This window comes from Rhincodon typus, chromosome 1 (genome assembly GCF_021869965.1).
Source record: "Rhincodon typus isolate 14 chromosome 1, sRhiTyp1.1, whole genome shotgun sequence".
Classification (NCBI taxonomy): Eukaryota; Metazoa; Chordata; class Chondrichthyes; order Orectolobiformes; family Rhincodontidae; genus Rhincodon; species Rhincodon typus.
Genome location: NC_063332.1, coordinates 3433157 through 3446950, shown reverse-complemented (window position 1 = coordinate 3446950; position 13794 = coordinate 3433157). Strand labels below are relative to the sequence as shown.

Here is a 13794-nt window from a genome sequence, read left to right as displayed (position 1 = left end):
CCCACCTCAAGCCGCACCTCCATCTCCTACCGACCAACCTCATCCCGCCCCCTTGACCTGTCCGTCCTCCCTGAACTGACCTATCCCCTTCCTAACTCCCTACCTACACTCACCTTTCCTGGCCCCATCCCCGCCTCTTCGACCTGTTTGTTTCCTCTCCACCTATCCTCTCCTCTATCCCTCTTCTATCCGCCTCCCACTCTCTCCCTATTTATTTCAAAACCCCCTTCCCCTCCCCCTTTTCTGATGAAGGGTCTAGGCCCGAAACGTCAGCCTCTCTGCTCCTATGATGCTGCTTGGCCTGCTGTGTTCATCCAGCCCTGCACCTTGTTGTCAGGGACTGGAGGAACTGTTTTGCAGAAAAAAAGGGGCTGAAACGAAAGGCTGGGACAAGTCACTGATAAAGAGGTTGGGGGGGAAAAACAGCCCCTTCCTCAAGAAAGATCATAAAATCTAACTTTGATTTTTTTTTGTTTCCTCTGAATTAAACTCAACAAAACAGACCCAGCCATTTGGAAGCGAATGCTGCCATGGATTTTGATATTCTTGATATTGCTTCGGCCACTTTTGGAATACTGTGGTCAGTTCTGGTCTCCCTGCTAGTGGAAGGATGTTGTGAAACCTGAAAAGGTTCAGAAAAGATTTACAAGGATGTTGGAAGGCTTGACCTACAAGGAGAGGCTGAATAGGCTGGGGCAATTTTCCCTGGACTGTCAGAGGCAGACAGTGATCTGAAAGATGTTTATAAAATCATGAGGGTATGGATAGGGTGAATAGTCCAGGTCTTTTCCCCAGGGTAGGGGAGGCCAAAACTAGAGGGCATAGGTTTAAGGTGAGAAGGGAAAGATCAAAAAGGGGCATAAGGAGCAACTTTTTCTCAGAGGGTGGTACTTGTATGGAATGAGGGTAGGGCCAGAGGAAGTGGCAGAGGCTGGGACAATGACCACATTTGGAAGGGTACGTGAATAGGAAGAGTTGAGGGATATGAGGAAAATGCTGGCGAGTGGGACTAGATTAATTTAGGATATCTGGTCGGCATGGATGAGTTTGACCAAAGGATCTGTTTCTGTGCTGTACAACTCTGACTCCGTCTGCTTGAACATAGACTCCCAACTCCCAGATACTGACCTCATTAATAGCCAACTTCTGCTATCTAGATTTTAAACACAATGCTCTTCCCAGGAGGGTCACTGTGTCCATTAGAACCTCTTAGTCAAGGGTGCAGTTAGCCTCCAGCCCTTCCCTCACAAATAAACAAAGCTTACCCAGGTCTGTTTTTCTCTTTTTAACCTAAGCTGCCCCAAAGTCCAGCAATGTTTTCCAGCCCCTGATTCAAAGTTGATAAAAGAACTGACATAGCAGGATGCAGTACAGCAGTTGTGCAAACCCCAGGTATGAAGGGACAGTGCTCCAAAAGCTGGTGATTTCAAATAAATCTGTTGGACTATAACCTGGTGTCATGTGACTTCTCACCCAGTTCAGGAGGAAAGATCAACAGAAAATGTTGAGAGCGAGAGAGAGAACCCAAGCAATTTTTGCTGGAGCAGGGAGAAATATATAGCACCTTCCAAACCCCAACAGCCACTGTAAGTTAAAATAAAACCCTGGTTCTATGGGAGCCTGACCCCACCTCTTCATGCCACTTTTATTATTCCACCTCAGGAAAAAAACCCAAAGCCTCACTCACTGTTTACTTTATGGGCTTGGAACAGATGGCTCGCTCCCGCTGTCTCAACCTTTCTTCACAAAAAAAGGATAAAATACACCCCCTGAAGCCATAGTGTTATCACAAAATAGAGATTCAACCAGCACAAATAGCCAATTAGTCTGTGGACCAGTTATCAGTGACAGCACTGGGGAAGCAATGGCCTAGTGATATTATTAATCCAGCTAATGTTCTGGGGACCCAGGTTCCAATCCCGCCACAGCAGATCATGGAATTTAAATTCAGTAAAGAATCTGGAATTAAAGGTCTAATGATGACCGTGAATCCATTGTCGATTGTCATGGAAAACCCATCTGGTACATTAATGCCCTTTAGGAAGGGAAAGTGCCATTCTTACTTGGTCTGGCCTACATGTGACTCCAGACCCACAGCAATGTGGTTGACTCTTAGCTGCCCTTTGAGCAATTAAGGAATGGGCAATGAATGGTAGCCTGGCCATGATGCCCTCAACCTGTGAGTAAATGGGAAAAAAAAGCCTGACTGAAACCTGGATCATGCTTTCTGAATGAGGAATTCTGCACCCCTTTTAAAATATTTACCTTTCATGAAGGCTCCAGGGATAGCAGGACTTGATTTCCAGCACATTACCCCAGTGACGTGTAGCATGGCAACATTTTCAGACAATTTCCTGCAGATTATAAAGAATGAGAAGAGTCAGTTTAACTTTGGATATTTATCCCATCTGCTGTAGAGAGAGGAGAGAGGGGATGTTGTAAAAATTCTCCGCTCTCAGATTTGTAGACTGATACTGCACAGAAAGAGACCATTTGGCCCATCCAGTCAAGTCTACCCTTTCAAGTAGGAATCCCGTTCAAATCCAAATCCAGATCCAGTTCCCAAAAGGAAAATGACTGTTTTGCAAACTCGTTTTTTTTGTTCCTGTGCTCAGGCATTGGGAAGTACATTGCACAGGACCTTGCCCAGAGAAATGCCCGTGTGATCCTGGCATGCCGCAGCGCAGAACGAGGGGAGAAAGCAGAGCGAGAAATCCGACACTGGACAGGAAACAGTAACGTTCACTTCCGCATTCTGGACACCAGCTCCTTGGAGTCTGTGCGGAAGTTCACAGAGCAGATCAGGAAGGAGGAGAAGCAATTGGACATCCTCCTAAATAATGCAGGTGCCTCAGGTAATGGGAAGAGCTTGAGTAATGTGAAGGCTGTGACTAAGCAAAGGGATAGGGAAGGGCCTGGGATTCTGTTCCAGAAACCATTGATTTTTGGTTAATTTCCCAGTGTGTCATCAAGTAATTCAACTTTAGAACCAAAAGATATTAGTTTCCAGTGACTTTTTTTTTGTATTTCTGTCATGGCCAAGATAGTAGAGTCTTTCTCTTGTCCAATGACTCTGTGCCAGTGTCAATGTGACTGCTTTACACTGCTAATCTTCAAACTTGTCAAAGTTACATCCTTCATATTGTAACTAATTGTGTAGCAGTACTGATTCCTGTGTCTCTTCACTAGTTACAGGCTGCCAACCTGAAAATGACCCCCTTATCCCAACTCTGTCTTCTATTTGTTAGTCAATCCTGTATCCATGCTAACATACTACCTCCAACAGTGTGGGCTCCTATTAAGTGGTGAAGGTGTCATCAACAAGCAGCACCTGCTCAGCAATAACCTGCTCAGTGATGCCCAGTTGGGGTTTCACTAGCTCCTGACCTTGCTACATAGGAACAAGAGTAGGCCATTCAGCCCTCACATTTGTTCCACTATTCAATGGCCAGTCTGTGGTCTAATTCTATATGCCTACCTTGAGCCTGTATCCCTTGATACTCTTGCTTAATAAAAGTTTGTCTATCTCACATTTAAGAATTAAATTAGCATCAATTGCAGTATCCAGTGTCTCCAACCATTTCTTGATATCACGTGGAGTGAATCGAATTGGCTGAAGACTGGTATCTGTGATGCTGGGGACCACTGGAGGAGGCAGAGATGGATCATCTACTCGGCACTTCTGGCTGAAGATTGCTGCGAATGCTTCAGCCTTATGTTTTGCACTTGTTGGTGAAGAACCACTTTAGTTGAATCACTCAATACCGAGGTCTGTTCTGATCATAAAACGGGTTATTTCATATTGGGTTGGGGGAGGTGGGTGGAGCAAGCTGCTGGGATTGACAGGTGCTTGTCCAATAAACAGAGGAAATCAGATAGGTCTTCAGTCCATCCTGGCTGGTTGAGTTAAGTCATTGAGTGTATTTAAGACAGAGATTGATTGATTGGTTCTTAATTTGTAAGGGGATCAAGTAATCACATTATTAATTGATTACAAACATATCCAATTAAATTAATAACAAGGCATCATGTGATTACGTGATCACCTTGTGGATAGTGCTGAAACATTTCACTGTTTATCAGACACTTTGACAATTGACTCATCTTCAACCAGTAGCACCATGTTTTACAACATACAACATACTGGGTGGTTATTGGTTGCTGCCTGAGGCATCAGTGGCCCTGTTATCCTGGGTGAACCTGGACCCTCACTCACTCGCAGCCTGGTCCCATTCCAAACCCAGATTCTTGGTCACACTCCCCGTCCCCCTCTTCCCCCAGCCTTGATCTGATCCTAGTAGTGAAAATAGCTTGCAGTGTTTTTACAGCAGAAAGGACCTGGAGGGATTTTATCATGGGTCATAACTCTGCAATGGGATTAATTGCAGCAAATATTTCCCTCTCAGGTTTGGACTGGGCAATCACTTCTGAGGGTCTTGAACTGACCATTGCTACAAACCACCTCGGCCCATTCCTCCTGACCAACCTGCTACTGGGTGAGTGCTTCACTGAATAATTGTTCATCTTCAGAATATCATGATTCATCTTCACTTATCATCTTCACTCTGCCACCATTCATCTTCAGTCATTCATCATCATCATCTCCAGTCCATCATTATCTTCACTGTATCATCATTATTCATCATTAGTCATTCATCATTCACCTTCACTCAATGATCATTTTCACTCTGACATCATTTGTCATCATCACTCTAACATCCTCCATCTTCACTCGATTATTATTCATCACCAGACTTGCTGAAACGTTCCACGAATGCCCGGATTGTGAATGTCTCTTCAATGAATCACCGTCGTGGAAAGGTTGACTTTAAGCATTTCAAAGGAGAGAACCCGCCAACATCCGGGAAGGATGCGATGTACAACAACACCAAACTGATGAATGTATTATTCACCGAGGAGCTGTCTCAGCGGCTCAAACACACAGGTACAAATAGCACTCCGAGGACCGGGACTGATGCAGGAGTGGACCTTTTATACACTGACACATTCAACACTACCGACCTAAAAGGGCTACATGTATTGGGCATTGTAGTAACAGACTCCAAGCTCACAATGATTTTGGATGTGAATGTAGGAGGTATGGTTAATAAGTTTTCAGATGACACTAAAATTAGTGACGTTCTGGTCAGCAAAGAAGGTTACCTCAGAGTACAACGGACCTTGATCAAATGGGCCAATGAGTGGCAGATGGAGACAACAAGGTGCAGGGCTGGATGAACACAGCAGGCCAAGCAGCATCATAGGAGCAGAAAGGCTGACGTTTCGGGCCTAGACCCTTCATCAGAAAAGCAGATGGAGTTTACTTTAGATAAAATGTGAGGTGCTGCATTTTGGAAAGGCAAATCAGGGCAGGACTTATACACTTAATGGGGAATGTTGCTGAACAAAGAGACCTTGGGGCTGCAGGTTCATAGTTCCTTGAAGGTGGAGTCACAGGTAGACAGGATAGTGAGAAATGTTTTTAGTACACTTGCCTTTATTGCTCAGTGCATTGAGTATAGGAGATCATGTTGCAACTGCACAGAACATTGATTAGGTCACTTTTGGAATACTGTGTTCAATTCTGCTCTCCCTGTTATAGGAGAGATATTGCAAAACTTGAAAGGGTTCAGAAAAGATTTACAAGGATGTTGCCAGGTTTGGAGGGTTTGAGCTAGAGAGAGAGACTGAATAGGCTGGGGCTACTTTCCCTGGAGTTTTGGAGACTGAGGGGTGACTTTATAGAAATTAATAAAATCATGAGGGGCATGGCGAGGGTGAACAGCCAAGGTCTTTTCCCTGGGGTAGGGGATTCTAAAACTAGAGGGCATAGATTTGAGGTGAAAGGGGAAAGATTTAAAAGGGACCTGAGGGGTATCTTTTTCATGCAGAGAGTGGTGTGAGTATGGAACAAACTGCCAGAGGAAGTGGTGGAGGCTAGTACAATTACAATGTTTAAAAGGCATCTGGACAGGTACGTGAATAGGAAGGGTTTAGAGGGATATGGGCCAAATGCTGGCGAATGGGACGAGATTAATTTAGAATATCTGGTCGGCATGGACAAGTTGGACTGAAAGGTTTGTTTCCCTGCTGTACAGCTCAATGACTGTGACTTTAAATGAGTGGGCAAGGGTCTGGCAGATGGAGTACAACGTTCGTAAATTGAGGTCATCCATTTTGATAGGAATAACAGCAAAAAGGACGATTATTTAAATGGTGAAAAATTGCAGCATGCTGCAGTGCAGAGGGACCTGGGTGTCCTTGTGCATGAATCACAAAAGGTTGGTTTGCAGGTGCAGCAGGTAACTAAGAAGGTAAATGGAATTATATCCTTCATTGCTAGAGGGATGGAGTTTAAAAACAGGGAGGTTATGTTACAGCTGTATAGGGTACTGGTGAGGGCATACCAGGAGTACTGTGTACAGTTTTGGGCTCCTCACTTGAGAAAGGATGTACTGGCACTGGAGCGGGTGCAGAGGAGATTCACTAGATTGATTCCAGAGTTGAGAGGGTTGATTTATGAGGAGAGACTGAGTAGACTGGGACTATACTCATTGGAATTTAGAAGAATGAGGGGATCTTATAGAAACATATAAATTTATGAAGGGAATAGATAAGGTAGAAGCAGGAAGATTGTTTCCACTAGCAGATGAAACTAGAACTAGGGGGCATAGCCTCAAATTAAGGAGAAGCAGATTTAGGACTGAGTTGAGGAGGAACTTCTTCACCCAAAGGGTCGTGAATCTGTGGAATTCCCTGCCAATGGAAGCAGTCGAGGATTCCTCATTGAATGTTTTTAAGGCAAAGATAGATAAATTTTTGAACAGTAAAAGAATTAAGGGATATGGTGAGCAGGAGGGTAAGTGGAGCTGAGTCTACAAAAAGATCAGCCATGATCTTATTGAATGGCAGAGCAGACTCAGTGGGCCAGATGGCCTACTCCTCCTGTTTCTTATGCTCTTATGAAAACATCAGAAACAGGGAACAACATCAGTGCCGACTTCATCCTCGCTCAGTACAATCTTCGAAATCAAATTTTATCTTTGCCAGCTCCTCACGTTCCCTTTGATTCAATTGTTGACCAAAGATTGATTGATCCTGGTGCTGAATATACTCGAGTATATAAACTCAATAAACATTCAGAGTGCTCAAGAGTAAAGAATTCCAAAGGTTCAAGATGTGTTCATTGCAGATGTTTTGCCTTACCTTAGTCCCACGCAGATGTATTCTTAAACTGAGAATAGACCCGCTCACTCAACCCATCTGCTGGGGAAAATTGTCTTTCGGCATTAACTCTAACCCCCTAAAAATAATTCTCCCCTGAGTGTTAACTTCCCAAAGCATCCATCCCATGTAACATTAATCCCTCCCCCTGAATCACTCAGCCCCTCCATGAAACATTAACTTCTTCCTTTGATGCATTGAAACTATGGAAAGAGTTGGGTGGTGGGATTAGTTTTGTTTCTTCTTGGAGTGAGTTTGGATCAATATGATGGGCCGAGTGGCCTCTCCGTGTAGTCTCCAGCCGAATGGTTGAGTAAGAATCACATCAACTTGATGGGGGCCAAGGGGGTGGGGAATGTTGGACATTTGAGTTTGTCAGTGGGCCTCATGTTGGGATTGTGTCTGACATTTTCACCCCTGATTTCCTCCAGGAGTGACAGTGAACGCTGTCCATCCAGGAGTGGTGATGTCGGAAATTATGCGGAACTACAATGTGTTACTAAGGATTATCTTCAACCTGATTGGAATCTTCTTCTTCAAGGTCAGAACTCATAAGAAGTTGCTTGTGAACTGGCCAGGGGCACCACTGAGTTCCTGGTCATTGTCTGTGTGTTGGTAACTCGCAAAGAAAAGGCATGCGTTTCTGCACCACCACTTACATTCTCATAACGTGCCAAAAACCACAAACAGGAAGAGGCCATTTGAACTGTTCCACCATCTCGTAAGAACACTGTCAACCTGTGGCCTAAACCCAGCCACCTCACTTTGGCTCCTGTACATTTAAATAAAGGCAGTACAAAGAGAGATTGGATAGGTTGGGGTTGTTTTAATTGGAGCAGAGGAGATTGAGAGGGAATGTGATTGAGATGTAAAAAAATTGAGGGACATGGGGTAGACCAGAAGAAACTTCCCCTTGATGGAGGGCTGAATGACCAGGGGGTACAGATTTAAGGCAAGGGGCAGAAGGTTTAGCACTGATGTGAGGGAAAACTTTCTCATTCAGAGGCTAGTGGGAATCTGGAACTCACTGCCTGTCAGGATTGGAGAGGCAGAAACCCTCATAACATTGACAAAATATTTAAATGTGTACTTGTGATATACAAGGCCAAGTGCTGGGAAATGGGATTAGAATCCTTAGGTGGCTGTTTTTGAGTGGTGAGAGTCCCAAACTTTTACTGTTCGCTGTCTGCTGAAATCTTTCCTGAATTCACTCCCGAAATGTCTGAGCCCAGGACCAGCGGAAGTATTTTCTGTTCACCCTATCAATTCCCCTTAATGTTTTGATAACTCTGAGGGGCACGGGTAGGGGGTAAGGTGAGAGGAGAAAGATTTAAAAGGAATCTGAGGGGCAACTTTTTCACGCAGAGGGTGGTGTGTGTATGGAATGAGCTGCCAGACGAAGTGGTAGAGGGGAGTACAATTACAACATTTAAAAGACATTTGGACAGATACGTGAATAGGAAGGGTTTAGAGGGATATGGGCCAAACACAGGCGAATGGGACTAGTTCAGTTTGGGAAACCTGGTCAGCATAGGCAAGTTGGACCGAAGAGTCTGTTTCCGTGCTATATGACTTTTTGACCAAATATATAACTTTCCATTCTCATACACATATTTCTATTTTCAAAGCTGTTTGGAATTCAACTGATTATTTGAGCAATTTGGTTTGTTGATCTTTTGTTGTTTGACGTTCTGAATTATCTTGTGTTCCAGTTTTCAGAGGAAGGAGCTGTGAGTCCCATCTACTGTGCTGTGTCAAAGGAAATGGATGGTGTCTCTGGAAAGTACATTGACAGTGACTGCTCTCTCACTCTGCCCAGCCCATTAGCACAAGACCAAGCCTTAGCTAAAAAGCTGTGGGAGGTCAGTGAGTCATTCACTGGCCTCACAAATGACAAGAGTCAAGTTAATGCAATGTGAATCATTCCTTCAGGTGTCTCCTCAGGCATTAAACTCACCTTTCAACATGAGCCATAACTTTGGAAATCTCCATTTCCCCAAAGTCCCTCTGTCTCCTGCCGTCCATTCCTTCCCTGCCCTCATATGCAGCAAGACTTGGAAGTTGACAAGTGGCCAAGTAATATTCATGCCACACAATGACCATCTCCAGCAAGAAACAGTCGAACCATCATCCCTTAACATTCAGTGGTGTTACCGTTGCTGAATCCCCCACAATCGACATCAAGAAACTGAATGGGACTTGCCATATAAATACAGTGGCTACAAGAGCAGGCCCATGGCAGGCAATGGCCTAGTGGTATTATCACTGAACTATTAATCCAGAGATGCATGTAATGTCCTGGGAACCTGAGTTCAAGTCCTGCCATAAATTCAATAAAAATCTGGAATTAACAGCCTAATGATGACTATGAACCTATTGTTGATTATTGTAAAATCTGATTCACTAATGTCTACCTACTATCCTTACCCGGTCTGGCCTACATGTGACTCCAGATCCACGGCAATTATGGATGGGCAATAAATGCTGACTGGGCCATTGATGCACACATCTTGAGAATGAATGAAAAAAAACAGTGAGAGGCTAGGAATCCTGCATTGAGTAACTCACTTCCTGACTCCTTAATGCCTGTCTATCATCTACAACACACAAGTTAGGAGGTGGGAAACTCCTCACTTGCCTGAATGGATGCAACTCCAACAACACTCAAGAAGCTTCACGCTATTCAGGACAAAGCAGCCCTCCACCACCGATGCTCAGTAGCAGCAGTGTGTACCATCTACAAGATGCACTGCAGCAATTCACCAAAGATCCTCAGACTGCACATTTCAAACACACAACCACTTCCATCTAGAAGTAGATGCATGGGAACATCACTCCCTGCAAGATTTCGCACCCCCCCCCCCCCCCCCACCAACCAGGCCACTCACCATCCTGACTTGGAAATATGTCGCTGGGTCAAAATCCTGGAATTCCCTCCCTAAGGGCACGATGGGTCAAGCTACAGCACATGGACTGCAGCGGATCAAGAAGGCAACTCACCACCACCTTCTCAAGGGGCAATTAGGAATCGGCAAGAAAGCTGGCCCAGGCTGTGATGCTCATATCCTGTAAAAAAGCCCCCATACTGCACTATGGTACTTCCATTGTACACTGTATAGAAGTGATTAACCATATAGTGACAGTGGTATGTGCTAAAAAAGCTTTTAAAAGGGGATTTATTGTTAACTTTTCACTATGTTAAAGCCACCCTTTTAAAAAATAAACATCGCTTCACTACAATGCAATAAAAGTCTTAGTCCTCCAGACACTTCACATTTTCATTGATTGAAATGAGGGGTCACTTGAAATGAGAGCCAGCGTTGTCAACTAAGCTCAGGGGCTCAGGTATTTCATTGGGCTACTGGTTGTTTGGGCTCTCAGTCAAGAATAGCCAAGAATTCAGTTCCAAAGTGCTGCCAGAGCTGCAGAGTTTCTCTGGCGCTTTCTGTTTTGATTTCAGATCTCCACAATGTTTTCATTATAATACATTAAGGGTGTTTGGCTGAGACAACTATGAGGTGAATGTATGTAGATAAAGCAGCACTTTGGTCTGGTTGGAGATGGCAAGGTCTTCAGTCAGTCACTACCCCCTACCTGCATCCACCTATCACCATCCCATTTACCTTCCTCCAGCTCCACCCCTCCTCCCTCTATTTATTACCCAGCTCCCTACCCCTTCCCAGTCCTGATGAAGGATCCCAACCTGAAATGTTGACTTTCTTGCTCCTCTGATGCTGCCTGACCTGCTGTGTTCCTCCAGCTCCACACTGTATTGACTTTGGTCTGGTCAGTCAGACAGCGTACATGCATTGTAAATAGCCTCTAAAATTGCCAAATTAACCAACTTAACCTATCAAACTAAAATACTAAAACCCAAGTCTGCTTACACTTCACTGGGATGAGGATGAACAGCTATATTGCAACATCCTGTATTATGTTCCAGCTTGCATACAAATCAACTTGTGAATGGACTCAAGAATAGAACCTGTTCATAACCTGGCCACTGTCTATAAATGTAGAACTTGGTGTCTGTCTGAACTGGTGAGAAATGGACAGAGCAGAAGAAGAACTCTGAAGAAGAGTCATATGGGAGTTGAAATGTTACCTCTGTTTCTTTCTGCACAGATGCTGCCAGACCAGCTGAGTTTCTCCAGAACTTTGTGATTTTCTTTCACATCTCCAGCATTCACAATATTTTGCAGGGGGAAAGCTGGAGAACAGTTCTGTAGCCTTTGAAAGGTCTCTGACTTATCCAATACAAAGTTACAACTTGTAGCATCAGCTGAAAGAAATAGAAGCATGTTTTTTCACAATTAAAGTGGCTTACTGCAGAGAATTGTGTGACGATATTATGGGTTTAAGAGGTGTATTTTGTCCCTTTTTTATGAAGCGAGGTCAAGACAGAGGTGATGAGCAGTCTGCTCAAAGCTAATTAAGCTTGTAAGGCCTTGGGTATTTTTTTCTGAAGTTGGAACAATAGAAGCAGCCTGAATGAGTGGGGTCAAGCTCCCACAGAACCAGGATTATTAGTTTTAGCTTTCAGCAATTGCTGGGATCTTGAAGCTGGATGTGGAAGCTCTTATTCCCTTCTCTGTTACAGCTAAAACCTGGGGTTCTCTTCCTGCTGCTAGAATTGCTCATGAGACAATGTATTTTACTGAATTTGCCTTTGCCAAGGGTGTGTTTATGGGATGTAATGATATTGGAACAGTTAATTAATAGTAAGTTAGTACATATGTTAGTTTGTTAAGCATTTCAATAGACTTACAGATGAGTCAATTCTTTTGTTCTGTCTTTATTTTAACCACAATGTATAAATGAAGTGTGTTTTGCTTAAAGTTGAGTAGTTTGACCTATTGAATTGCATCTGGAACACAACATCTTACAATTACCTTGAAAATAAGAAAAAGTTAGGGTCTAGGCTATCTTATTAATATATTTTGAAGGGATTTGGTCTGGTCTGTAACAATTGAGAGTTTTTTTTGGGTGATGCAGACCTGTTGTTTCTCTCTGGTCTGACCTTAGTCCTCTCCATCCTGTTCACAGCCCATTCACGTAGTTATTGGCAGGCAGAGATCCTGTGTCATTGATAATTGGTTCCATCGTCCACAAACCAATCAGCTTCATTTGTAAGCTATCCCTTGGCCTCAATTCATCTGGGACCTCAAGGCAACACAAACAGCATCTACGAAGGGTATCAAATTCCTTGCTTTTAAAACATGTATGTCTAAAACAGCTCTTCCTCATTTCGGTCCACAGTTTGAAAATGGGCAAAAGTAAAAGGATGGCTTGGGTGCTGATGAATCTGGTCACGTGACCTTTGCTCTTTATTCCATTTTTCCTTCCTCAAACCTAATTCTTTCATTTTCTTCCAACATGGGGTAATGCAATATCAAACCAAACATGTTTGTCTTATTATGTCTGAGATGGCGCCTATGTTACTGAGCTGTACCAGTGTTAGAGTCTGAGTGAACAAAGAACAAGAACAATACAGCACAGGAACAGGCCCTTCAGCCCTCCAAGCCTGGAATGATCTAGATATTATTGACTTAATAAAAATGACAGGGTTCATGCATGTTAGTTATCTGAGGAGGTCATCTTCTTCCTGTAATTCTCTGCAACGAGAGTGAGAATAATTTGATAGCTCCTTGGAAAATCCATCACATCACTGAGGAGTTGAATAATCACCTAATTCAGTGACGTTTGTGTGTAACTGGAAGCTCTATTCCCTGCACCAAGCTTCCAGGTGGCCAGAAACCTGGAGTGATCCTTTGAATGCACAGACATGCGTGAGACATGGGCTTAGCCAATCAGTAGTTTTATTTACCTGAGACAGATAGGCTGTACAGAGTTTGACTGAGGTCTGTTTCCCTGTACTTCTCAATAAGTAAGCAGCAGCTAACATTAAGCATAATGTCAGGACTGAGATGCCACCAGAGTGAAAGTGGAGGAGAACAGGGATGTGGTTATTCATTCATGCGTTAGTAATTCCCCTGAGAAGGTGGTCGTGAGCTGCCTCTTGAACCTCGACAATGCACTGCTGTACAGTACAGCACAGTGCAGGCCCTTCGGCCCACGATGTTGTGCCGAACTTTTACCCTAAACCTTAGGTCTATCTAACCTCCACCCCTACCTTATACTATCATCCATATGCCTATCTAATAGCCGTTTAAATGCCCCTAATGAGGACAACTCCACTACCCTCTCCGGCAATGTATTCCACACCCCAACCACTCTCTGAGTAAAGAATCTACCTCTGACGTCACCCCTATATCTACCGCCACTCACTTTAAAACTATGCCCCCTCGTAATAGCTACCTCCATCCTAGGAAAAAGTCTCTGGCTGTCGACTCTATCTATACCTCTGATCATTTTGTACACCTCGATCAAGTCACCTCTCATCCTTCGTTGTTCTAAAGAGAAAAGCCCTAGCTCTCTCAACCTTTTCCTCGTAAGACCTTCCCTTCATTCCAGGCAACATCCTGGTAAATCTCCTCTGCACCTTTTCCAATGCTTCCAAATCTTTCCTGTAGTGAGGCGACCAGAACTGGACACAATATTCCAGATGTG

The 13794-nt window shown here is 43.9% G+C and overlaps 1 protein-coding gene across 2 annotated transcripts in view; it reads left to right on the top strand.

The window, feature by feature from the left end:
• zgc:64106 (uncharacterized protein LOC393348 homolog) overlaps nt 1–9520 on the top strand; it is a 10008-nt gene extending 488 nt beyond the window's left edge. The window contains exons 2-6 of one of the 2 annotated variants that reach the window (XM_048599834.1): nt 2616–2855; nt 4407–4496; nt 4754–4945; nt 7656–7765; nt 8937–9520. In XM_048599834.1, the coding sequence (XP_048455791.1) occupies nt 2616–2855; nt 4407–4496; nt 4754–4945; nt 7656–7765; nt 8937–9143 (839 nt within the window). In that variant the 3' untranslated portion in view covers nt 9144–9520. The remainder of the gene's footprint in view (nt 1–2615; nt 2856–4406; nt 4497–4753; nt 4946–7655; nt 7766–8936) is intronic. The other variant, XM_048599835.1, reaches the window with a different exon arrangement.
• Nucleotides 9521–13794: the final 4274 nt, after the last annotated feature.